At 45.9% G+C, this 24,611-nt stretch overlaps 1 protein-coding gene across 1 annotated transcript; it reads right to left on the reverse strand.

Moving 5' to 3' along the window:
- Nucleotides 1-4,351: 4,351 nt before the first annotated feature.
- LOC134929539 (uncharacterized) lies at nt 4,352-6,690 on the reverse strand. Its single transcript, XM_063925133.1, has 5 exons — nt 6,231-6,690; nt 6,048-6,131; nt 5,846-5,917; nt 5,373-5,678; nt 4,352-5,283 (listed from the first exon to the last, which is right to left on the reverse strand). Exons 1-5 carry the CDS (start codon nt 6,688-6,690, stop codon nt 4,403-4,405), a joined length of 1,803 nt encoding a protein of 600 aa, XP_063781203.1. The 3' UTR covers nt 4,352-4,402.
- Nucleotides 6,691-24,611: the final 17,921 nt, after the last annotated feature.

Raw genomic sequence — 24,611 nt, forward strand, 5'->3', positions numbered from 1 at the left:
GGTACTGTATTATACTGTACCTTACCTGGTTTTGGAACTGGGTTCATTTTAACATGTCATTTATGCAATACTGTATATATCTAGTTTTTCTTTTTCTGCTATTTGCACAGACTCTAGATCACACCTCACTCCTTTATTAGAACTAATTTTTACTGATAGAGGGGGAAGGGGGGGGGGGGGGGGCTGTAGGCTGACTTTTGCCTAGGGTGCCAAAAAACCTTGCACCGGCCCTGTACACGTTGTTTCTTGATAGTACCTAAAATCAAACAATGCTTAGAAATGTTTAACTCTATTTCTTAAGATATTATCCCTTTATTAACAGTAAATTATATAGTGTGTATGTGGTCATTGTCTTATATTTTCCAAAATCCCCTTACCAAACATTATTTTTTCATTCCCACAAATGGGTATCAACCCATGTTTTTTATCTGAGGTGGAAATGGTACAATGAATGGGCTCAGTACCAGCTTTGAAATTGATTTATTTTGAATCCAAATTTTAATTTTTAGAAGGTGGTAAGCCTGTTTTGAAAACTAAGTGAGGTAAGAATCATTGAAAGAACTGTCCTTCTACCCCTGTGCAGTACGATCTTTTACCCATGGATGTAGGACAGATGTCGGCCATATGTTATCCGTAAAATTAAAAACGTGGTCCCACCTGCCTATTGCTCAGGCAGTTGGGTCCACCGGGAGTCTGAAGGCTTTGAGTAAGCAGATTTTGAGTTTTGTTCCTGAAAACCAGTAGCTGCATTTTTCAAATACTCCCCTCTCAAGGTAATAGAGGATGCAGTGTTTTTCTTTTATTATTTATTCATCCAAAAGGAATGCAATATAGGGGCAGTATACGATTTCGTAGCCGGTATAGCTGTGGAAGGAAGATATGTATACTTACCCACCATTGCCTTAGTTACTCACTTATCGCTTTCAACCAAAAACATGGACTCACCTGTGAAGGGCAGGATGTACACGTTTCTCCTGTAGTCTGCTTCCGCAGTCTATTGTCTGTGGTAGTCTGTAGATGGTATCCTTGTGCCGCCATATACATAGTCTACAAGCTAATTGTTACGCCGGAACTGTACTCACCACTCTTCATATCTTCATGCTCTGTTAGGGGTGTTGTTTGTTCTTGTGAATAACTCCATCATGTGCTCCTTGTGTCAAGTCCAACGAAGCAGGCATACTGGTCCAACCCATTCTCCGGTCAAATACTAACCTTAAACTAATAAAAATCTGCTAAAATCCTCAGGAGCTCTCACACTTGTGAATTTCTCCTCCAGGCAGATTTTCTAAACAGTCTACTAGGAGCGACATAGAGGGATTAGCTAGTCAACACTACTAAAAAGCACATGGCTCCTAGTGGACCTGTCTATTGTCCATGGTACTAATGTTTACCCCAGTTTCCTCTAGGATGCAAGATAAAGTACTTTATTTTGAATCCTGAGGAATACAGGTAACCGAATGAGCCACTAACAGAGTGCATCTGCATGCTATGAGCATCTAGCGTGTTCATATAGCCTCACTGCTGCATACATAATGGATTTTTGTGGTTAATATTCTCAATTTTTTTTAAAACAGTTCCAACAATCAATGCTGGTGATCATGCGAGCATTGGATTACAGTTTTTGAAGTCCTAGTTTAGCTATGCCCCCATTTTTCAGCTTCTTTATTTGATGCCTGGAACAATGACTTTAGGGTTGATGTTTTTGGTTTTGACTGTAGAAGGCTTCTGTGCCGCAATGATCATTTAGTTCCAAATTCTTCGGTTCTTCCATCATGGATGTTCTGCAAAAGGAGATTAAAATAGTAAATTTAGAGTTATTTTTCAATACAGCCATATTAATGTATAACCATGTCCCCTCATACCTCAACTTTTCACAACTTAGTTTTCTGCAAATACAGCATTTGACCATTTTGATGCTGTAATAGTAAACATGATTTTTTTTATTAAATTGAAATAAGACTCCATGTCCTCCGTATTTTCTCAGTAATTTGTATAATGTGGCTTATGGTTTAGATCACAGATTTTAGCCCTTGTAATAAAGATACAGACCCAGACCAAAAACATCACCATACTCTGCGTAAGACACTTCATCATCATTGTCAGCTTGCATCATATATGCCACAGTACGCATTGTTGGACTAATGGTAAGGGTCTGTGACTCTGGCTCTGGTATTGTCACTTAATCTCTATTCATCATGTCACCCATAGACTGAGTTAACTTTTTCATCTCTTTCTCAGTATGCTAAAATTTGATATAAATATTTGATATGATCCCTTTAATGGCATCTTTTTGATTAGTCCCTCTCGCCTGAGAATGTCTAATAGTTTTGTTACATTTACTATATTAACCCGAGGAATATAGACACTCTGCTGTGCATCAAACACATGAACATGACATTGTAATGTGAAGGGACACACGCACACACATGAAAATTGAAAAACACAATTTATCACAGAGCCAACATGGAACCACAGAACATGGATACCGCAACACCAACTTTTTAAAAATTACAAATCAGCTGGGTTGCTAAATCAAGTTAATTATATTTTTATTTCTATTCTACAATGCTCCCCCCCCCCTTACTAAGAAGGATTGGTACCGCTGTGGAGCCAGACTTAGTTCAGGAGATGCGCTTCCCTGTGATGCCTGTTAGTGTAATCTGCCAAAATAACATTGCGCTTGCGAGATCAGTCACCTATCAGCGTGGAACAGTACCAGTAAGCCCATATGAGGTTGGCCTGTTCCACACAACCCTAAGTCCCACTAAGCATGCAGGCTTGTGTCAACCAGTCCTGCATGATAAATGTGAAAAACAAAAGCCGATAATTAACAATCTTGCACAAGTGTGCCCGGCTCCTACGGTCAAATAAATAAAATTGCGTCTGTTAGTATGGGAATACAACAGGCATCCACCATACACTATTTACTAAAGTGCACAAGGCAAATATAGAACTGGTCCATACCCCGTAAAACTAATGTGTATCCATTATCTTCTGTGACTTAAGAAAAATCAGACTTATACGATGCAGCATACCTTGGTAGCTCTATGCCTGCATCATTATTCTGTTGTCTTCTCGGACTGGACCCTTCTCCGATTAGGTCTTGCCAGTTGTCGGTATGCTGTAAAGAAAAAAAGACACAGTCAGTTTATAAAAAAAACTACCTTTGCTTGTCAGTAACTGTCCCTGACACCATTGCTGATCTCCTTTCCCTAACTTAGCACACCGCTACGGACAAATACCTAGCTTGTTGGGGAAAAGAAAGAGGAAAAAGCTAGATGACTTACCCTTGGCAAGTCCTCCGCCAAGCTCTATGCCAGCCTCTGTGCTTGATTAGCGGACTGGACCCTTCTCCGATTAGGTCTTGCCAGTTGTCGGTATGCTGTAAAGAAAAAAAGACACAGTCAGTTTATAAAAAAAACTACCTTTGCTTGTCACTAACTGTCCCTGACACCATTGCTGATCTCCTTTCCCTAACTTAGCACACCGCTACGGACAAATACCTAGCTTGTTGGGGAAAAGAAAGAGGAAAAAGCTAGATGACTTACCCTTGGCAAGTCCTCCGCCAAGCTCTATGCCAGCCTCTGTGCTTGATTAGCGGACTGGACCCTTCTCCGATTAGGTCTTGCCAGTTGTCGGTATGCTGTAAAGAAAAAAAGACACAGTCAGTTTATAAAAAAAACTACCTTTGCTTGTCACTAACTGTCCCTGACACCATTGCTGATCTCCTTTCCCTAACTTAGCACACCGCTACGGACAAATACCTAGCTTGTTGGGGAAAAGAAAGAGGAAAAAGCTAGATGACTTACCCTTGGCAAGTCCTCCGCCAAGCTCTATGCCAGCCTCTGTGCTTGATTAGCGGACTGGACCCTTCTCCGATTAGGTCTTGCCAGTTGTCGGTATGCTGTAAAGAAAAAAAGACACAGTCAGTTTATAAAAAAAACTACCTTTGCTTGTCACTAACTGTCCCTGACACCATTGCTGATCTCCTTTCCCTAACTTAGCACACCGCTACGGACAAATACCTAGCTTGTTGGGGAAAAGAAAGAGGAAAAAGCTAGATGACTTACCCTTGGCAAGTCCTCCGCCAAGCTCTATGCCAGCCTCTGTGCTTGATTAGCGGACTGGACCCTTCTCCGATTAGGTCTTGCCAGTTGTCGGTATGCTGTAAAGAAAAAAAGACACAGTCAGTTTATAAAAAAAAATACCTTTGCTTGTCACTAACTGTCCCTGACACCATTGCTGATCTCCTTTCCCTAACTTAGCACACCGCTACGGACAAATACCTAGCTTGTTGGGGAAAAGAAAGAGGAAAAAGCTAGATGACTTACCCTTGGCAAGTCCTCCGCCAAGCTCTATGCCAGCCTCTGTGCTTGATTAGCGGACTGGTCCCTGTGTCCGGCTAGTTTGCTGTTGTGGACGGCTCCTCCTGGGATCCTGACGGCTCCTCCGGGGCTGTGGCATGCTCCTCCGGTGCTGTGGCATGCTCATCCTGGGCTCGGGCATGCTCCTCCTGGGCTCGGGCATGTTCCTCCTGGGCTCGGGCATGTTCCTCCTGGGCTCGGGCATGCTCCTCCTGTGCTCTGTTCCACATAACTGTCTGTGCTTGTTCCAACATCTCCTGCTGTGCTCTGTTCCACATCTCTTGCTGTATTATGGACTGCTCCAATTCTTCTGACCTTTGACGCTGCAGTCTCAAAACTGACAATGCTCTTTGATAAGCCAGATCTCCTCTCTCTTCTTGAGCATACATTTCTTGATCAATTGATGTTCTGTTTGATGGTGTTGTGACTTCCGAACTTCGTTCTGCCTGCTGTGGTTGTGCGCTGTGCAATCTTCTTCCTTCGTCTGTCATCAGCTGCAGGCTTGTTGAAATCATGCTTGTGTTTAGGTTGCACTGTTGTTGCCACAGTAGCATGCTTTGAAGGCCTGTTCCAATCTGTTGGCATTGCAATGAAATATGTTCCAGAGAATCATTGTGTTGTCGACAGAGTTGTTCCTGATGGGATTCTCCATCCCGCTGTTCATTTTGTTGGGTGCTGATCTGTTCAATCTTCTGCTCCATGCTCTTGCAATGTCCAACCACCGACATATGTGCTGACACAAGTTGATCGTAGTATCGGGCCAGCGATATCATTGCGTCATTTTGTTGAACAACAGCTGTCTTGATATGGTCGATGTTCTGTTCCATGTTGTCCAAACGATTATTAATCCTTTGGCTTTCTTCAGCTCTACATTGGTCCATGTTCTTTAAAGCTTCCAGTATTAGATTGAGTGATGACTCTGTAATACAAGTAAATAATTTAGTTTAACAAATTACAGTTGAACACAATTAAACACTCCTAAATTGTAAATAAATATAAAATTGCTACCTCCTGGCGTAGTTTCCGGTGTTTTTGATTCAAGGACTTCTGGTACACTGCCTGAAGTTTCCATGTCCGGAATTTGCTCTGTTCTTTCAACAAGATTATGGTCTCCAATTGCAGGGTAGCTCTGTGAAAAGGACTCTTCTGGCAGTGTCTGTGGGTGCCCCTGTGATGAATTTTCTTCTGGAAGTGGCTGTTGGGATGATGTTTCTTCCTGCACCGTGGGTGGGTGCATCTGGGCTGATTCTGCTTGAAGTGTCGCTGCTTGCAGTGTTGAATCAATCGGCAATATTGTATGCTGTATCTGGGTTTCTAAAATGTCAATATAGATATATACAATAATTATAACCCAAAAATATGCAGTGCCAGAAATACAGACAGCTAAAGATACGCAAACAGTGCAAGCTAGAGGTATATACCCATTGATAGATATACATGTACCAAAATTTATAATTTCATGTACAAAAACTATGCCTTACCGGTATCCTCAGCACCTCCTCCAGTTGTCGGATATCCAAAAGAAACTCTTCTCTTTGCCTTAACTGTGGAATCTGTAATATTTATATAAAGAACATACTGTAGTTATTAGTTTTGTTTCCATACAAAATATTTTTTGAATATATATATATATATATATATATATATATATATATATATATAAAAATACGATATGTCCCTAACCTTTCTGCGATTTTGTTTTCTTCTTTGGCGTTGTTTCCGTTTGTGGCATGCTATGTTTTGTTGGCGTAGAATATTTTGTGGCTCCTTTTGAAAGAAATACGAAATTTAAATTTTTGTTGAAATAATTAGTTTTTTAAAAAGAATATTAAAAAATTAATTTTATAGAATTTTTAAAAATAATACCTTCTGCACTGGTTCCTGCCATTTCTTCCTGCACAAGTACGAAGTAGTTCTCCATCTTCTTTTCCCAATCCTTGTGTAATTTTTGCCCTTTTTGGATCTTGAGATTGACGGATCTTCTACAGTCGCGTAACCTTTTCTTGCAACTTTCGTTGCTTCGCTTGAACCCACCTCCCAAAGAAACTGATTCAGAGATTTCATTCCACGTCGTTCCCTTGAATCGGTGATGAACATTTCTTGCCGGCGATCCGAAAAGTTGAAAGGAGTGATGAACAACTTGATTGATTAGGGTGTCCGTTTCTTCATCTGTGAAGTTGGGTGCCCTGCTGCTGGATTCTTCTCCCGAGTCCGCTTCTTCATGCGAAACTCTGCCATGGTCGGTTGGTGATGTTTGTTGCTGTCTTTCCGAGGATTCTTCTTCCTGTGCGGATAGAGAAAGCCTCCTTGCTTCTTCCTCGGACATCTCTGAAAAAAAAACTTAAAAAAAAAAAAAATTCATACTAATATTAATAATAATAATAATAATAATAATAATAATTAGTATACTAGCAGTGCAACATACCCAAATTTTGCCAACCAGCTGTTACAAATATACACAAGTAATGAACCCCAGCAGTGCCAAATACAGAAATTATGCCACCCAGCAGTGCCAGATACCCAAAATATGCCACCCAGCAGTGCCAAATATAGAAATTATGGCACCCAGCAGTGCCAAATACAGAAATTATGCCATCCAACAGTGCCAGATACCCAAATTATGCCATCCAGCAGTGCCAAATACAGAAATTATGCCATCCAGCAGTGCCAGATACCCAAATTATGCCATCCAGCAGTGCCAAATACAGAAATTATGCCACCCAGCAGTGCCAGATACCCAAATTATGCCATCCAGCAGTGCCAAACACAGAAATTATGCCACCCAGCAGTGCCAAATACATAAAATATGCCACCCAGCAGTGCCAGATACCCAAATTATGCCACCCAGCAGTGCCAAATACATAAATTATGCCACCCAGCAGTGCCAAATACAGAAATTATGCCACCCAGCAGTGCCAGATACCCAAAATATGCCACCCAGCAGTGCCAGATACCCAAATTATGCCATCCAGCAGTGCCAAACACAGAAATTATGCCACCCAGCAGTGCCAAATACATAAAATATGCCACCCAGCAGTGCCAGATACCCAAATTATGCCACCCAGCAGTGCCAAATACATAAATTATGCCACCCAGCAGTGCCAAATACAGAAATTATGCCACCCAGCAGTGCCAGATACCCAAAATATGCCACCCAGCAGTGCCAGATACCCAAATTATGCCATCCAGCAGTGCCAAACACAGAAATTATGCCACCCAGCAGTGCCAAATACATAAAATATGCCACCCAGCAGTGCCAGATACCCAAATTATGCCACCCAGCAGTGGCAGATACCCAAATTATGCCACCCAGCAGTGCCAAATATAGAAATTATGGCACCCAGCAGTGCCAAATACAGAAATTATGCCATCCAGCAGTGCCAGATACCCAAATTATGCCATCCAGCAGTGCCAAATACAGAAATTATGCCACCCAGCAGTGCCAGATACCCAAATTATGCCATCCAGCAGTGCCAAACACAGAAATTATGCCACCCAGCAGTGCCAAATACATAAAATATGCCACCCAGCAGTGCCAGATACCCAAATTATGCCACCCAGCAGTGCCAAATACATAAATTATGCCACCCAGCAGTGCCAAATACAGAAATTATGCCACCCAGCAGTGCCAGATACCCAAAATATGCCATCCAGCAGTGCCAAATATAGAAATTATGGCACCCAGCAGTGCCAAATACATAAATTATGCCACCCAGCAGTGCCAGATACCCAAATTATGCCACCCAGCAGTGGCAGATACCCAAATTATGCCACCCAGCAGTGCCAAATACATAAATTATGCCACCCAGCAGTGCCAAATACAGAAATGATGCCATCCAGCAGTGCCAAATACAGAAATTATGCCATCCAGCAGTGCCAGATACCCAAATTATGCCATCCAGCAGTGCCAAATACAGAAATTATGCCATCCAGCAGTGCCAGATACCCAAATTATGACACCCAGCAGTGCCAGATACCCAAATTATGCCATCCAGCAGTGCCAAACACAGAAATTATGCCACCCAGCAGTGCCAGATACCCAAAATATGCCACCCAGCAGTGCCAAATATAGAAATTATGGCACCCAGCAGTGCCAAATACAGAAATTATGCCATCCAACAGTGCCAGATACCCAAATTATGCCATCCAGCAGTGCCAAATACAGAAATTATGCCATCCAGCAGTGCCAGATACCCAAATTATGCCATCCAGCAGTGCCAAATACAGAAATTATGCCACCCAGCAGTGCCAGATACCCAAATTATGCCATCCAGCAGTGCCAAACACAGAAATTATGCCACCCAGCAGTGCCAAATACATAAAATATGCCACCCAGCAGTGCCAGATACCCAAATTATGCCACCCAGCAGTGCCAAATACATAAATGATGCCACCCAGCAGTGCCAAATACAGAAATTATGCCACCCAGCAGTGCCAGATACCCAAAATATGCCACCCAGCAGTGCCAAATATAGAAATTATGGCACCCAGCAGTGCCAAATACATAAATTATGCCACCCAGCAGTGCCAGATACCCAAATTATGCCACCCAGCAGTGGCAGATACCCAAATTATGCCACCCAGCAGTGCCAAATACATAAATTATGCCACCCAGCAGTGCCAAATACAGAAATGATGCCATCCAGCAGTGCCAAATACAGAAATTATGCCATCCAGCAGTGCCAGATACCCAAATTATGCCATCCAGCAGTGCCAAATACAGAAATTATGCCATCCAGCAGTGCCAGATACCCAAATTATGCCACCCAGCAGTGCCAGATACCCAAATTATGCCATCCAGCAGTGCCAAACACAGAAATTATGCCACCCAGCAGTGCCAAATACATAAAATATGCCACCCAGCAGTGCCAGATACCCAAATTATGCCACCCAGCAGTGCCAAATACATAAATGATGCCACCCAGCAGTGCCAAATACAGAAATTATGCCACCCAGCAGTGCCAGATACCCAAAATATGCCACCCAGCAGTGCCAAATATAGAAATTATGGCACCCAGCAGTGCCAAATACATAAAATATGCCACCCAGCAGTGGCAGATACCCAAATTATGCCACCCAGCAGTGCCAAATACAGAAATTATGCCACCCAGCAGTGCCAAATACATAAAATATGCCACCCAGCAGTGCCAGATACCCAAATTATGCCACCCAGCAGTGCCAAATACATAAATTATGCCACCCAGCAGTGCCAAATACAGAAATTATGCCACCCAGCAGTGCCAGATACCCAAAATATGCCACCCAGCAGTGCCAGATACCCAAATTATGCCATCCAGCAGTGCCAAACACAGAAATTATGCCACCCAGCAGTGCCAAATACATAAAATATGCCACCCAGCAGTGCCAGATACCCAAATTATGCCACCCAGCAGTGGCAGATACCCAAATTATGCCACCCAGCAGTGCCAAATATAGAAATTATGGCACCCAGCAGTGCCAAATACAGAAATTATGCCATCCAGCAGTGCCAGATACCCAAATTATGCCATCCAGCAGTGCCAAATACAGAAATTATGCCACCCAGCAGTGCCAGATACCCAAATTATGCCATCCAGCAGTGCCAAACACAGAAATTATGCCACCCAGCAGTGCCAAATACATAAAATATGCCACCCAGCAGTGCCAGATACCCAAATTATGCCACCCAGCAGTGCCAAATACATAAATGATGCCACCCAGCAGTGCCAAATACAGAAATTATGCCACCCAGCAGTGCCAGATACCCAAAATATGCCACCCAGCAGTGCCAAATATAGAAATTATGGCACCCAGCAGTGCCAAATACATAAATTATGCCACCCAGCAGTGCCAGATACCCAAATTATGCCACCCAGCAGTGGCAGATACCCAAATTATGCCACCCAGCAGTGCCAAATACAGAAATTATGCCACCCAGCAGTGCCAAATACATAAAATATGCCACCCAGCAGTGCCAGATACCCAAATTATGCCACCCAGCAGTGCCAAATACATAAATTATGCCACCCAGCAGTGCCAAATACAGAAATTATGCCACCCAGCAGTGCCAGATACCCAAAATATGCCACCCAGCAGTGCCAGATACCCAAATTATGCCATCCAGCAGTGCCAAACACAGAAATTATGCCACCCAGCAGTGCCAAATACATAAAATATGCCACCCAGCAGTGCCAGATACCCAAATTATGCCACCCAGCAGTGGCAGATACCCAAATTATGCCACCCAGCAGTGCCAAATATAGAAATTATGGCACCCAGCAGTGCCAAATACAGAAATTATGCCATCCAGCAGTGCCAGATACCCAAATTATGCCATCCAGCAGTGCCAAATACAGAAATTATGCCACCCAGCAGTGCCAGATACCCAAATTATGCCATCCAGCAGTGCCAAACACAGAAATTATGCCACCCAGCAGTGCCAAATACATAAAATATGCCACCCAGCAGTGCCAGATACCCAAATTATGCCACCCAGCAGTGCCAAATACATAAATTATGCCACCCAGCAGTGCCAAATACAGAAATTATGCCACCCAGCAGTGCCAGATACCCAAAATATGCCACCCAGCAGTGCCAAATATAGAAATTATGGCACCCAGCAGTGCCAAATACATAAATTATGCCACCCAGCAGTGCCAGATACCCAAATTATGCCACCCAGCAGTGGCAGATACCCAAATTATGCCACCCAGCAGTGCCAAATACATAAATTATGCCACCCAGCAGTGCCAAATACAGAAATGATGCCATCCAGCAGTGCCAAATACAGAAATTATGCCATCCAGCAGTGCCAGATACCCAAATTATGCCATCCAGCAGTGCCAAATACAGAAATTATGCCATCCAGCAGTGCCAGATACCCAAATTATGCCACCCAGCAGTGCCAGATACCCAAATTATGCCATCCAGCAGTGCCAAACACAGAAATTATGCCACCCAGCAGTGCCAGATACCCAAAATATGCCACCCAGCAGTGCCAAATATAGAAATTATGGCACCCAGCAGTGCCAAATACAGAAATTATGCCATCCAACAGTGCCAGATACCCAAATTATGCCATCCAGCAGTGCCAAATACAGAAATTATGCCATCCAGCAGTGCCAGATACCCAAATTATGCCATCCAGCAGTGCCAAATACAGAAATTATGCCACCCAGCAGTGCCAGATACCCAAATTATGCCATCCAGCAGTGCCAAACACAGAAATTATGCCACCCAGCAGTGCCAAATACATAAAATATGCCACCCAGCAGTGCCAGATACCCAAATTATGCCACCCAGCAGTGCCAAATACATAAATGATGCCACCCAGCAGTGCCAAATACAGAAATTATGCCACCCAGCAGTGCCAGATACCCAAAATATGCCACCCAGCAGTGCCAAATATAGAAATTATGGCACCCAGCAGTGCCAAATACATAAATTATGCCACCCAGCAGTGCCAGATACCCAAATTATGCCACCCAGCAGTGGCAGATACCCAAATTATGCCACCCAGCAGTGCCAAATACATAAATTATGCCACCCAGCAGTGCCAAATACAGAAATGATGCCATCCAGCAGTGCCAAATACAGAAATTATGCCATCCAGCAGTGCCAGATACCCAAATTATGCCATCCAGCAGTGCCAAATACAGAAATTATGCCATCCAGCAGTGCCAGATACCCAAATTATGCCACCCAGCAGTGCCAGATACCCAAATTATGCCATCCAGCAGTGCCAAACACAGAAATTATGCCACCCAGCAGTGCCAAATACATAAAATATGCCACCCAGCAGTGCCAGATACCCAAATTATGCCACCCAGCAGTGCCAAATACATAAATGATGCCACCCAGCAGTGCCAAATACAGAAATTATGCCACCCAGCAGTGCCAGATACCCAAAATATGCCACCCAGCAGTGCCAAATATAGAAATTATGGCACCCAGCAGTGCCAAATACATAAATTATGCCACCCAGCAGTGCCAGATACCCAAATTATGCCACCCAGCAGTGGCAGATACCCAAATTATGCCACCCAGCAGTGCCAAATACATAAATTATGCCACCCAGCAGTGCCAAATACAGAAATGATGCCATCCAGCAGTGCCAAATACAGAAATTATGCCATCCAGCAGTGCCAGATACCCAAATTATGCCATCCAGCAGTGCCAAATACAGAAATTATGCCATCCAGCAGTGCCAGATACCCAAATTATGCCACCCAGCAGTGCCAGATACCCAAATTATGCCATCCAGCAGTGCCAAACACAGAAATTATGCCACCCAGCAGTGCCAGATACCCAAAATATGCCACCCAGCAGTGCCAAATATAGAAATTATGGCACCCAGCAGTGCCAAATACAGAAATTATGCCATCCAACAGTGCCAGATACCCAAATTATGCCATCCAGCAGTGCCAAATACAGAAATTATGCCATCCAGCAGTGCCAGATACCCAAATTATGCCATCCAGCAGTGCCAAATACAGAAATTATGCCACCCAGCAGTGCCAGATACCCAAATTATGCCATCCAGCAGTGCCAAACACAGAAATTATGCCACCCAGCAGTGCCAAATACATAAAATATGCCACCCAGCAGTGCCAGATACCCAAATTATGCCACCCAGCAGTGGCAGATACCCAAATTATGCCACCCAGCAGTGGCAGATACCCAAATTATGCCACCCAGCAGTGCCAAATATAGAAATTATGGCACCCAGCAGTGCCAAATACAGAAATTATGCCATCCAGCAGTGCCAGATACCCAAATTATGCCACCCAGCAGTGCCAAATACAGAAATTATGCCAAACAGCTGTGACATATACACAAATAATGAACCCAAGCAGTGACAGATATACACATTTGGCAAACAAACGGTGAAAAATACACACATTATGCCAGAAAGCAGTGCCAGATACCGACATCTCACACACTGCAGTAACAGATATACAAATAATGCCAATCAGCAGTGGCAGGGATAGCAGTTGGAAGAGATAATAAGAAACATGGGACAGTTTATTTAGCATGATAGTGTAATAGAAAGACAGAGTACATTTAGCTCAGCGCTTACCTATTAAGATGAGAAAAAAAAACTGGATTGGTCTTCTCCTCTTCGTATGAAGAATTCTTGTCACGGTCACTTCTCCAGAAAAGCTCTGATATGTAAATCAGAATCGCTAGAAGCCAATCACAAGACGCTAACAGACCGTATACAGCCAGTTAGCAGTCTCAAGCAAATGGCGCCTATGCAAGGGAGGGACAGAGTTTATATTCTGTGTAAAAGTGCGGGAACATCGCTCCTCCTTCAAGTAGGAATCATGTAGTATTATTGGCTAATTTAGTGGCACCACTATACGTCAGGTTATACTGAACTGTTGATTTGTCTTATGTAGGAGTATATTTTATTGGTTGGATTTCAGCGCGAACGGACATGTTATGTTTTGATTGGTGTCATCAGTGATAGCATTATTTAAATCAAATTTAAAAAAAAAAAAACAGTAACCGGAATGTATCTTGGAACGTTGTCCGTGAACGGTTAATTTAAGCAAACTCTGCCATTATGGAGCTTGCAGTACTTATCGACGGGGATTATGTAGCTGTAGTGTTGGTGTAATTTTGGCACATATAGTGCAATGGGGAATGCTGGCTGCACCTCAGCACGAGAACGGGGTGACGTTCCGGTGTGCTGGGGCGTATAGGGGCAGTACACGGCTGTGGGGGAGCTTATGGTGGGAGAGGGGTAGATGGCTAGAGAGAGCGGTGTGCGTCTTGGGGTACATGGCTGGTGATAGCTGGTGTTCGGGGGACAGTTGGAGGGAGGCGTTGTGTTACTTGTAGTGCCACGGTGAAACATGGGGCGCGTAATGTAGTGGGGTGTCTAGCTAGGCGTGTAAATGTAGACAGGCAGCGGGGTGACTAGGGGGGATGGAGGCGGCGTCTAACTTTGGACGGGTATCGTGGGGAATAGCGGGCGGGGGGGGGGGGGAGGGTGTCAGCGTTGCAGATGTGCAGCCGGGTGCCCAGGTGTGCTGGCAGACATGGGTGGGGTGTTCTTAAAGGGTGTGACTGTGCTACCAGAGCGGGGAGCAGTGCCAGGGCGTTGTGTTACTTGTAGTGCCACGGTGAAACATGGGGCGCGTAATGTAGTGGGGTGTCTAGCTAGGCGTGTAAATGTAGACAGGCAGCGGGGTGACTAGGGGGGATGGAGGCGGCGTCTAACTTTGGACGGGTATCGTGGGGAATAGCGGGCGGGGGGGGGGGGAGGGTGTCAGCGTTGCAGATGTGCAGCCGGGTGCCCAGGTGTGCTGGCAGACATGGGTGGGGTGTTCTTAAAGGGTGTGACTGTGCTACCAGAGCGGGGAGCAGTGCCAGGGCGTTGTGTTACTTGTAGTGCCACGGTGAAACATGGGGCGCGTAATGTAGTGGGGTGTCTAGCTAGGCGTGTAAATGTAGACGGGCAGCGGGGTGACTAGGGGGGATGGAGGCGGCGTCTAACTTTGGACGGGTATCGTGGGGAATAGCGGGCGGGGGGGGGGGGGGGAGGGTGTCAGCGTTGCAGATGTGCAGCCGGGTGCCCAGGTGTGCTGGCAGACATGGGTGGGGTGTTCTTAAAGGGTGTGACTGTGCTACCAGAGCGGGGAGCAGTGCCAGGGCGTTGTGTTACTTGTAGTGCCACGGTGAAACATGGGGCGCGTAATGTAGTGGGGTGTCTAGCTAGGCGTGTAAATGTAGACAGGCAGCGGGGTGACTAGGGGGGATGGAGGCGGCGTCTAACTTTGGACGGGTATCGTGGGGAATAGCGGGCGGGGGGGGGGGGAGGGTGTCAGCGTTGCAGATGTGCAGCCGGGTGCCCAGGTGTGCTGGCAGACATGGGTGGGGTGTTCTTAAAGGGTGTGACTGTGCTATCAGAGCGGGGAGCAGTGCCAGGGCGTTGTGTTACTTGTAGTGCCACGGTGAAACATGGGGCGCGTAATGTAGTGGGGTGTCTAGCTAGGCGTGTAAATGTAGACAGGCAGCGGGGTGACTAGGGGGGATGGAGGCGGCGTCTAACTTTGGACGGGTATCGTGGGGAATAGCGGGCGGGGGGGGGGGGGGGGGAGGGTGTCAGCGTTGCAGATGTGCAGCCGGGTGCCCAGGTGTGCTGGCAGACATGGGTGGGGTGTTCCTTAAAGGGTGTGACTGTGCTACCAGAGCGGGGAGCAGTGCCAGGGCGTTGTGTTACTTGTAGTGCCACGGTGAAACATGGGGCGCGTAATGTAGTGGGGTGTCTAGCTAGGCGTGTAAATGTAGACGGGCAGCGGGGTGACTAGGGGGGATGGAGGCGGCGTCTAACTTTGGACGGGTATCGTGGGGAATAGCGGGCGGGGGGGGGGGGGGAGGGTGTCAGCGTTGCAGATGTGCAGCCGGGTGCCCAGGTGTGCTGGCAGACATGGGTGGGGTGTTCTTAAAGGGTGTGACTGTGCTATCAGAGCGGGGAGCAGTGCCAGGGCGTTGTGTTACTTGTAGTGCCACGGTGAAACATGGGGCGCGTAATGTAGTGGGGTGTCTAGCTAGGCGTGTAAATGTAGACAGGCAGCGGGGGTGACTAGGGGGGATGGAGGCGGCGTCTAACTTTGGACGGGTATCGTGGGGAATAGCGGGCGGGGGGGGGGGGGGGAGGGTGTCAGCGTTGCAGATGTGCAGCCGGGTGCCCAGGTGTGCTGGCAGACATGGGTGGGGTGTTCTTAAAGGGTGTGACTGTGCTACCAGAGCGGGGAGCAGTGCCAGGGCGTTGTGTTACTTGTAGTGCCACGGTGAAACATGGGGCGCGTAATGTAGTGGGGTGTCTAGCTAGGCGTGTAAATGTAGACAGGCAGCGGGGTGACTAGGGGGGATGGAGGCGGCGTCTAACTTTGGACGGTATCGTGGGGAATAGCGGGCGGGGGGGGGGGGGGGGGGAGGGTGTCAGCGTTGCAGATGTGCAGCCGGGTGCCCAGGTGTGCTGGCAGACATGGGTGGGGTGTTCCTAAAGGGTGTGACTGTGCTACCAGAGCGGGGAGCAGTGCCAGGGCGTTGTGTTACTTGTAGTGCCACGGTGAAACATGGGGCGCGTAATGTAGTGGGGTGTCTAGCTAGGCGTGTAAATGTAGACGGGCAGCGGGGTGACTAGGGGGGATGGAGGCGGCGTCTGACTTTGGAAGGGTATCGTGGGGAATAGCGGGGGGGGGAGGGTGTTGCAGATGTGCAGCAGGTCAGGGTATTGTTTGTCGAACAATTACATGTCGATCTATGAGTGGTCGGTCTATGGTTTGTCGATCTTATGTATGTCGATGTATTTGTTGACGAACAATTTCATGCCGATCGATAAATTGTCGGTCTATGGTATGTCGATCTTCTGTAGGTCGATGTATTTGTTTGTCGAACAATTACTTGTCAATCTAATGTTTGCCGATCTTCAGTAAGTCGATGTTATTGTTTGTCGCACAATTACATGTCGATCTATGTTTTGTCTGTCTATGGTTGGTCGATCTTCAGTAGGTCGATGCATTTGTTTGTAGAACAATTACATGTCGATGATTTGTTGGTCGACCTGACGTTGTTTCGATGTTGTGCGTGATCGATCATTTGTGTGTCGATGTTTTGTTTATCGAGCATACGTATTGTCGATGTTCAGTGTTTGTCGATGTAGTGTGTGCCGATGTTAGTGGGATGTCGATCTTGTGTTTGTAGATGTTCGAACACTGTCGATGTAGATGTTGTCTATGTTGCGTGGTCGATGTTCGCATTGTCGATCAAGCGTCTGCCGATCCATCGACCGGATACCGGGGTGGGGTGGGGGAGCTCATGTACGAGAGACGTTATCTCCAGCACATTATAAATTCAGCATGGACCCATAAAGTTAGTAGCTGGTGACGTGGTAAAATGAGAGTACAGGATTACATATATCAGCCATTCTTCTAATAAGTACACTGGTTATTTGCTTATTTGGCAGGACTAAAGCATTAAACTAGTAGCGGTGGTTACATTGAGGCAGATGTATTAAGCCTGGAGAAGTGATAAAGCAGTGATATGTGCAAGGTGATAACGCAGCAGCCTATCAGCTCCAATATGTAAATTGACAGATAGGATGTGATTGGCTGGTGCATTATCACCTTCCACTTAGAGAGTGAGCCTCGCTCATCTAGCCGTCTCTGCTGCGCCTAGGTGCACCAAGGTTTATTAGCATAAACTCTTCATCTATTGTTCTCAGCTGCAATACAATACAGAGAGAACAATACAGCAGGGGAGTAAGTCCGACAGCACTGGCTCAATTAATTCTATTAAAGGGATAGATGAGCAGAGCTCCATCTGTATCACTGCTTTATCACTGATTTATCACTGCTCCAAGCTTAGTACATCTGCCCCATTGTTACAGGAATTTCTAATAAACGTTCTTTTGTTTTTAAGTTTTTGAAAATTGAGGCTTTCTTTCCAGTCATGGAAGAATGTAACAAGCTGCAGACACTATGAAATACATTTATAGGGTATAACCTCTGTCTGTGATCTCCTTCTCTACAGTCATGGATGAGAATTTATTGTAGGCACTTTGCAATACATATATATATTAGACATATACGGCGGGCACTTTTCGTGTTTTGTGTTTTGATTCTGGTTTCATGCTCGTGTTTTGGATCTGGATTGGTTTTGCCAAAACCACCCTTTCATGTTTTGGTTTTGATTTTGGATCTAGATGATTTTTTAAAAAACATATAAACAGCTGAAATCACAGAATTTGGAGGTAATTTTCAACGTACGGTATTATTAACCTCAATAACATTAATTTCCACTCATTTCCAGTCTATTCTGAACACCTCACAATATTGTTTTTAGGCCTAAAAGTTGCACCGAGGTGACTGGATGTCTAAGCTAAGCGACCCAAGTGGCCGACACAAACACCTGGCCGTCTAGGAGTGGCACTGCAGTGGCAGACAGGATGGCAGATTTAAAAACTAGTCCCCAAACAGTACATTATGCAGAGAAGAAAAAGAGGTGCAATGAGGTAGCTGTATGACTAAAGGTCCATACACACTTAACGATAAAATGAGCGACGTCGCTCATTGTCTCCCTCCTTGAGCGACGTCGCTCATTTCATCGTCAAGAGTGTATGCCGCCAGCGATGACCGATGCGCGGCCCCGCGGGTCAGCAACAATCGTCGCTGTCGGTAGGGCATGCATGAAGGATCTGGACTGTCGTCCACGACCTTCATGCAGGGCTGGCGGAGGCATGATGTCACTGAGCGATATGAGCGGTCATATCGCTCAGTGTGTACAGTCGGCCACCGACCGGCCGGCCCGGGAGGGGGAAACATTAGACGATGGAGAGTAGTCAGATAAACGCAGGCGTGTCATGGGCGCTCAGACGCTGTTTTCTGGGCGTTCATAAATTAACAGTTGTGATCTTAATGGCTACTGGAGACACCTCGGCGTCCCGGGAAAGCAGCTCAGCCTGTGCATCTACAGAGGCGCTCAGACTCTGCGTCATGAACCAACTTGCAACAATGGTACCGATGTATCAGCAATTATACGCCGTCAGAAATGTTGCAACAGCAGGTTAGCCTAGGTTAGCTTCTGCCCATATTAGCATATAATTGCAACTACGTTCGCCAAAAGATAGCAGCAGCAGCAAGAACACCTACACCCGCATAAGGCCCACTATTACATTTACCCCATATTAATAAAATTCCTAGACCTTTATCAGTCCCTATTAAAGGCATTAAACCCAAATACATAAAATATCTGTGAGAGCTGTGGGGCCCCTGCTCCTCTTTTTCATTAAACCTGAGAAAAATTTCCCCAACTTAAAGATATTTTCAAAACTGCCCCTCACGATATTTTTTGCCTCCTCACGCATTTTGCTGCACAAATTTGACCATTACACCAGCCGATGCCCCCTGCATTCCCCAAATTTAACCTTTTAAGGTGGCCCAGGTGGTTGCAGTCAGGATCAGGGGGCCAGGTCAGCTGCCTGCCTGCGCATCAGCAGCAGCCACGGCATGGAGGGACAGAGCCGTGGTCATATTCTTCCTACAGAGCCGACTGTGAGCCAATCGGAGTTCATGGACCAGCAGCTCCTGATTGGCTAATGGTCCACGAGCTCCAATTGGCTCACGGCCAACTCTGTAGTAAGAATATGACTTGCTCTGTACATCCGTGGCCGCCTGCCAATGCACAGGCAGGCAATTGACCTGGCCCCCTGATCCTGATTGCAACCACCCAGGCCCCATCTCAGTCCGGGACTAGAGTACCCACCGTCCCCCCTTGATGGCGGACCTGGCAGGAAGCATTAGCACCAATGGCAGATCTAGTTATTTTGTTTGTAGGCTGGCATCTGGTGGTTTGACAATTAATCCTGACTCCTCCCTGTAGGACCTGCCCTTTGCCTCCACTAAGACACCGCCCCTCCCCCCCACACACACACTTGTATTATCCCCAGCAAGACTCTTGCTATACCTTGCTTTGCTAAATCTACAGAGAAATTCAATCCTCACAGGCACTACTTACTGGATAGGAAGCCGTGCGTTAGGTCCCCCATGCACCCGCGAGATGATAGTGTGATTGGTGCTGCAACTCATGGAGCAGGGGTGGTTTAAGAGTGGGGAGGGTTCATGTGTAGGCTCCGTGTGGTCTCTCTCCACTCTGACAGTGCAGCAGAATCTAGCTTTTGCCACAGTCTAGTGCGGATGCACAGTTCTCCAGGAACATAGTCCAGGTGCCATGTTACTGGAGACATCTCTGTTGCACATGCATATATCTCTGGGAAAATGGCTGCCAATGGGGTCTCTGGAGAGGTAAGAATAATTATATGGCTGCGCCAATGTGATGGAGTTTGGACCATGGATTGTGTAGTGTTCTCATCCATCATCCAGTGATGGAGGTGTGTAGTCATAGAGACATAGAATTTGATGGCAGATAAGAACCACTTGGCCCATCTAGTCTGCCCCTTTTTTTCTTTGATCCTTATTTCTGTGTAAAGATATCCTTATGTCTATCCCATGCATATTTACATTGCTCTACTGTCTTAGTCTCTTACCATCTCTGATGGGAGGCTATTCCACGTGTCCACTACCCTTGCTGTGAAGTCATTTATCCTCAAATTTACCCTGAACCTCCCCCCCCCCCCCCCCCCCCCTCCATTCTCAGTGTATGTCCTCGTGTCCTTATGCTTCTCTTCATTTGAAGAATGTTTCCCTCCTGGACTTTGTTAAAACCCTTGATATATTTGAAAGTGTCTATCATGTCCCCCCTTTCCCTTCTCTCCTCCAAACTATACATATTGAGATGCTTTAATCTCTGGGTAGGTTGTGATGTAGGCCATGCACCGTGTTAGTTACCATTCTTTGTACAGTCTCTTATGTATTAATATCCTTTTGAAGATATGGCCTCCAGAATTGAACACAGTATTCTAGATGAGGCCGTACCAATGACCTATACAGTGGCATTATTAGTTCTTTCTATCTATCTCCCAAACTACCGCCCTATCTCTCAGCTCCCTTGTCTCTTTTAGCTACTTGAGAGACTTGCCTACACTCGCCTCACACACTTTCTTAACTCACACAATTTATTGGACCCACTTCAGTCAGGCTTCCTTTCCCAACACTCCACAAAGACAGCACTGACTAAAGTGGTTAATGATTTGGTCACTACGAAGTCTAAAGGCCATTACTCACTACTTATTCTTCTAGATCTATCTGCTGCCTTTGACACTGTTGACCACTCTCTTCTCATACAAACACTACAATACCTTGGTCTTAAAGACACAGCCCTTTCTTGGTTCCTATCTAATCGCTCCTTCAGTGTTCGCTTCTCTGATTCTAACTCCTCTTTGCTACCTCTTTCAGTTGGAGTACCACAAAGCTCAGTCTTGGGTCCTCTGCTTTTCTCTATCTATACCTCATCTCTTGGTAAACTAATCAGTTCTTTTGGATTTCAGTATCATCTGTACGCAGATGATACTCAAATCTACCTATCCTCCCCAGATTTGTCACCATCTGTATTGGGTCGTGTCACTGGATGCCTTTCTGCCATTTCATCTTGGATGTCATCTCGCCACCTCAAACTTAATATTTCAAAGTCAGAGTTAATTATATTTCCACTGGTACCAACCTGATATCTCTAGCACTGTTGAAAACTCGACTATCTACCCTACCCCACAAGCTCGCTGCCTAGGTTTCATCCTTGACTCTGATCTGTCCTTTGATCCCCACATTCAATCTGTCTCAAAATCATGTTACATGCATCTAAAAAAAACATATCCAAAATACGACCATATCTTATACAAGACACTGCAAAAACTCTAATCCATACTCTCATTATCTCCCGCATTGATTATTGCAATAGTCTCCTGACTGGTCTTCCCAAAATGAGACTCTCACCACTACAATCGAATCCATACTGAATGCAGCTGCGAGGCTAATCTTCCTCACTAGACGTTCATCATCTGCAGATACGCTCTCTGTCCCTCCATTGGTTACCTGTATTCTACCGTATTCAATATAAAATACTTTTACTCACACACAAGGCCATCAACCAAACTACACCAATTGGCTTATCTCAAAATATCTCCCAACCCGACCTCTCCGCTCTTCACAAGATCTACGTCTCTCATCCACACTCATTACTCGCTCCCACTCACGATTGCAGGACTTTCATTGGGCTGCACCCACTCTCTGGAATGCCCTACCACGTACAATAAGACTCTCCTCTAGTCTCCAAACCTTCCAGCGTTCCCTGAAAACTCACCTCTTCAGGCAAGCGTATCAAATTACAGAACCGCCCACATAACTTTCATAAACCTTCCTATCAAATTGCATCCACTCTGCACAGTCCACACATATCCTCACATGTCTTCTCACCCTTCCTCCTGACCCCAGTTCATCATTGCTGTATGACCATATCATGCAGCCCACCAAGAACCTTTACAATCTGGTGGACAACTATGCAATAGATAGCACATATCCTTGTGTTTCCATGCCTATTTCCCTATAGAGTGTAAGCTTGCGAGCAGGGCCTTCCTACCTCTATGACTGTTTGTTATTACCCAGTTTTGTTATATCATTGTTTTGTTATTTCCAATTGTAAAGCGCAATGGAATATGCTGCACTATATAAGAAACTGTTAATAAATAAATAAATAAATAAATCTGCTGCTGATTCCTCTCCCAAAGCAGCCAAGCATCTGACTAGCCTTCCTCATTGCTGTGTTACATTGCTAACCTGCCTTTATGTCACCTGAAATAGTGACTCCTAGATCCCTTTCCTCCTCAATAGTTCCCAGTATAGTGCCATTAATACTATATTTATCCTTTATGTCACCTGAAATAGTGACTCCTAGATCCCTTTCCTTCTCAGTAGTTCCCAGTATAGTGCCATTAATACTATATTTATCCTTTATGTCACCTGAAATAGTGACTCCTGGATCCCTTTCCTCCTCAGTAGTTCCCAGTACAGTGCCATTAATACTATATTTATCCTTTATGTCACCTGAGATAGTGACTCCTAGATCCCTTTCCTCCTCAGTAGCTTCCAGTTGTCACAACTGAGGGCCTGAGCTGACGGGAGGCAGCCTCAGTTGTAGGGGCTGAGATGTACCGGAACCTGGGAGGTTGTATCAGACCCCTGGACATGTAAGTAACATGAATAATAACTGCCCGAAGGCGTGACCACGACAACTTAGATAAAAGTCAATGATGTTTATTATGACAACTCCGCAACACAGCAGCAGTAAAAGAAAACGTAAAAGTCAGCAAATAATAAATACAGTTCCTGGGTACTACAGGATGGCAGGAGCCACAGGGCACTGGTAGTGTGAGATAGTTCTTATGATCTTCTAGATGGAAAGTCCTTACCAGGCCCGACTGTAGCAATGGAGATAACCCAGGATTGTGCCAGCTGGTGTTCCAGGAAAAGCTGGGTTGCTGAAGGTAAAACAGCTGCTGTGGATACTGGCTGGAACCAGACTGTTGTTAGCACGGAGTGGATACTGGCTGGAACCAGTTAAATAATAAATGAACTTGGGAGCGATGAAATATGAACTGAAATGTAGAACTTGAGAGCGGAGAAATAATAATACCGGTGGAGAGTGGTAAAGTGTAGAAAGGACACCGGCCCTTTAAGGGAAGCTGTACTCTGCTGGAAGCTGAGCTGGAAGCAGGTAATGTTGTAGCTGGAAACAGATGAATCCACAATGGATTGGAGAGTCAGGCTACACCGCAGGTGGAATGCTGGTGCGGGTCTCTATGGTGGAAGTCTTGAGACAGGAGCTGGAACCTGGAAGACAATCACAGGAGAGAGACAAACAGGAACTAGGTTTGACAACCAAAGCACTGACGCCTTCCTTGCTCAGGCACAGTGTATTTATACCTGCAGCAAGGAAGGGATTGGCTAGGCAATTATGCAGATTAACAATACTGACAACAGATTGGAGGAAATGATCAGCTGACAGAATCCAAGATGGCTGCGCCCATGCAGACACTTGGAGGGAAGTTTGGTTTGTAATCCATGTGGTAATGAAAACAGTAATGGCGGCGCCGGCCACTGGAGACAGGAGACGCCAGGCTGACAAGTGCACATCCAACCACGCGGACACAGCGGAGGCCGCGGCTGACGTAATCGCCACTCTGACACTCTGCATGCAGAAGCTCAGGGACGGCGGCGGAGGCCGCGGGAGACGCCATGCCAGATGTAATAAGGCGTTACTGTGACAGCGTCTCAGAGAGACAGGAGAGGATGCAGGAATGTGAACATTAGGATAACAGATGGGATCCGGTCCTGGAGCGCTGAGCCAGCCTTAGGAGGCATCTGATGGGTAAGAAATGGCGTCCAGATACCCGGATCGTGACAGCACCCCCCCTTTAGGAGTGGCCCCAGGACACTTCTTTGGCTTTTGAGGAAACTTGGAATGGAATCTCCGGACCAAGGCAGGAGCATGGACATCAGAAGCATTGGTCCATGAACGTTCCTCAGGACCATAACCCTTCCAGTCAATAAGATATTGTAGTTGACCGTAACGGTGACGTGAGTCCAGGATCTTGGCCACTTCATACTCAACGCCTCGTTGAGTTTGGACTTTCGGAGTTGGAGGAAGTGAGGAATGAAACCGATTCAAGATCAGCGGTTTCAACAGGGAAACATGGAATGTCCTGGGTATTTTTAAGAAGGGAGGCAACTGGAGTCTGTAAGCAACAGGATTGATGACTTGTTCAATCTTGAAAGGACCGATATAGCGAGGTGCAAACTTCATACT

Source organism: Pseudophryne corroboree, chromosome 5 (assembly GCF_028390025.1).
Source record: "Pseudophryne corroboree isolate aPseCor3 chromosome 5, aPseCor3.hap2, whole genome shotgun sequence".
Lineage (NCBI taxonomy): Eukaryota > Metazoa > Chordata > Amphibia > Anura > Myobatrachidae > Pseudophryne > Pseudophryne corroboree.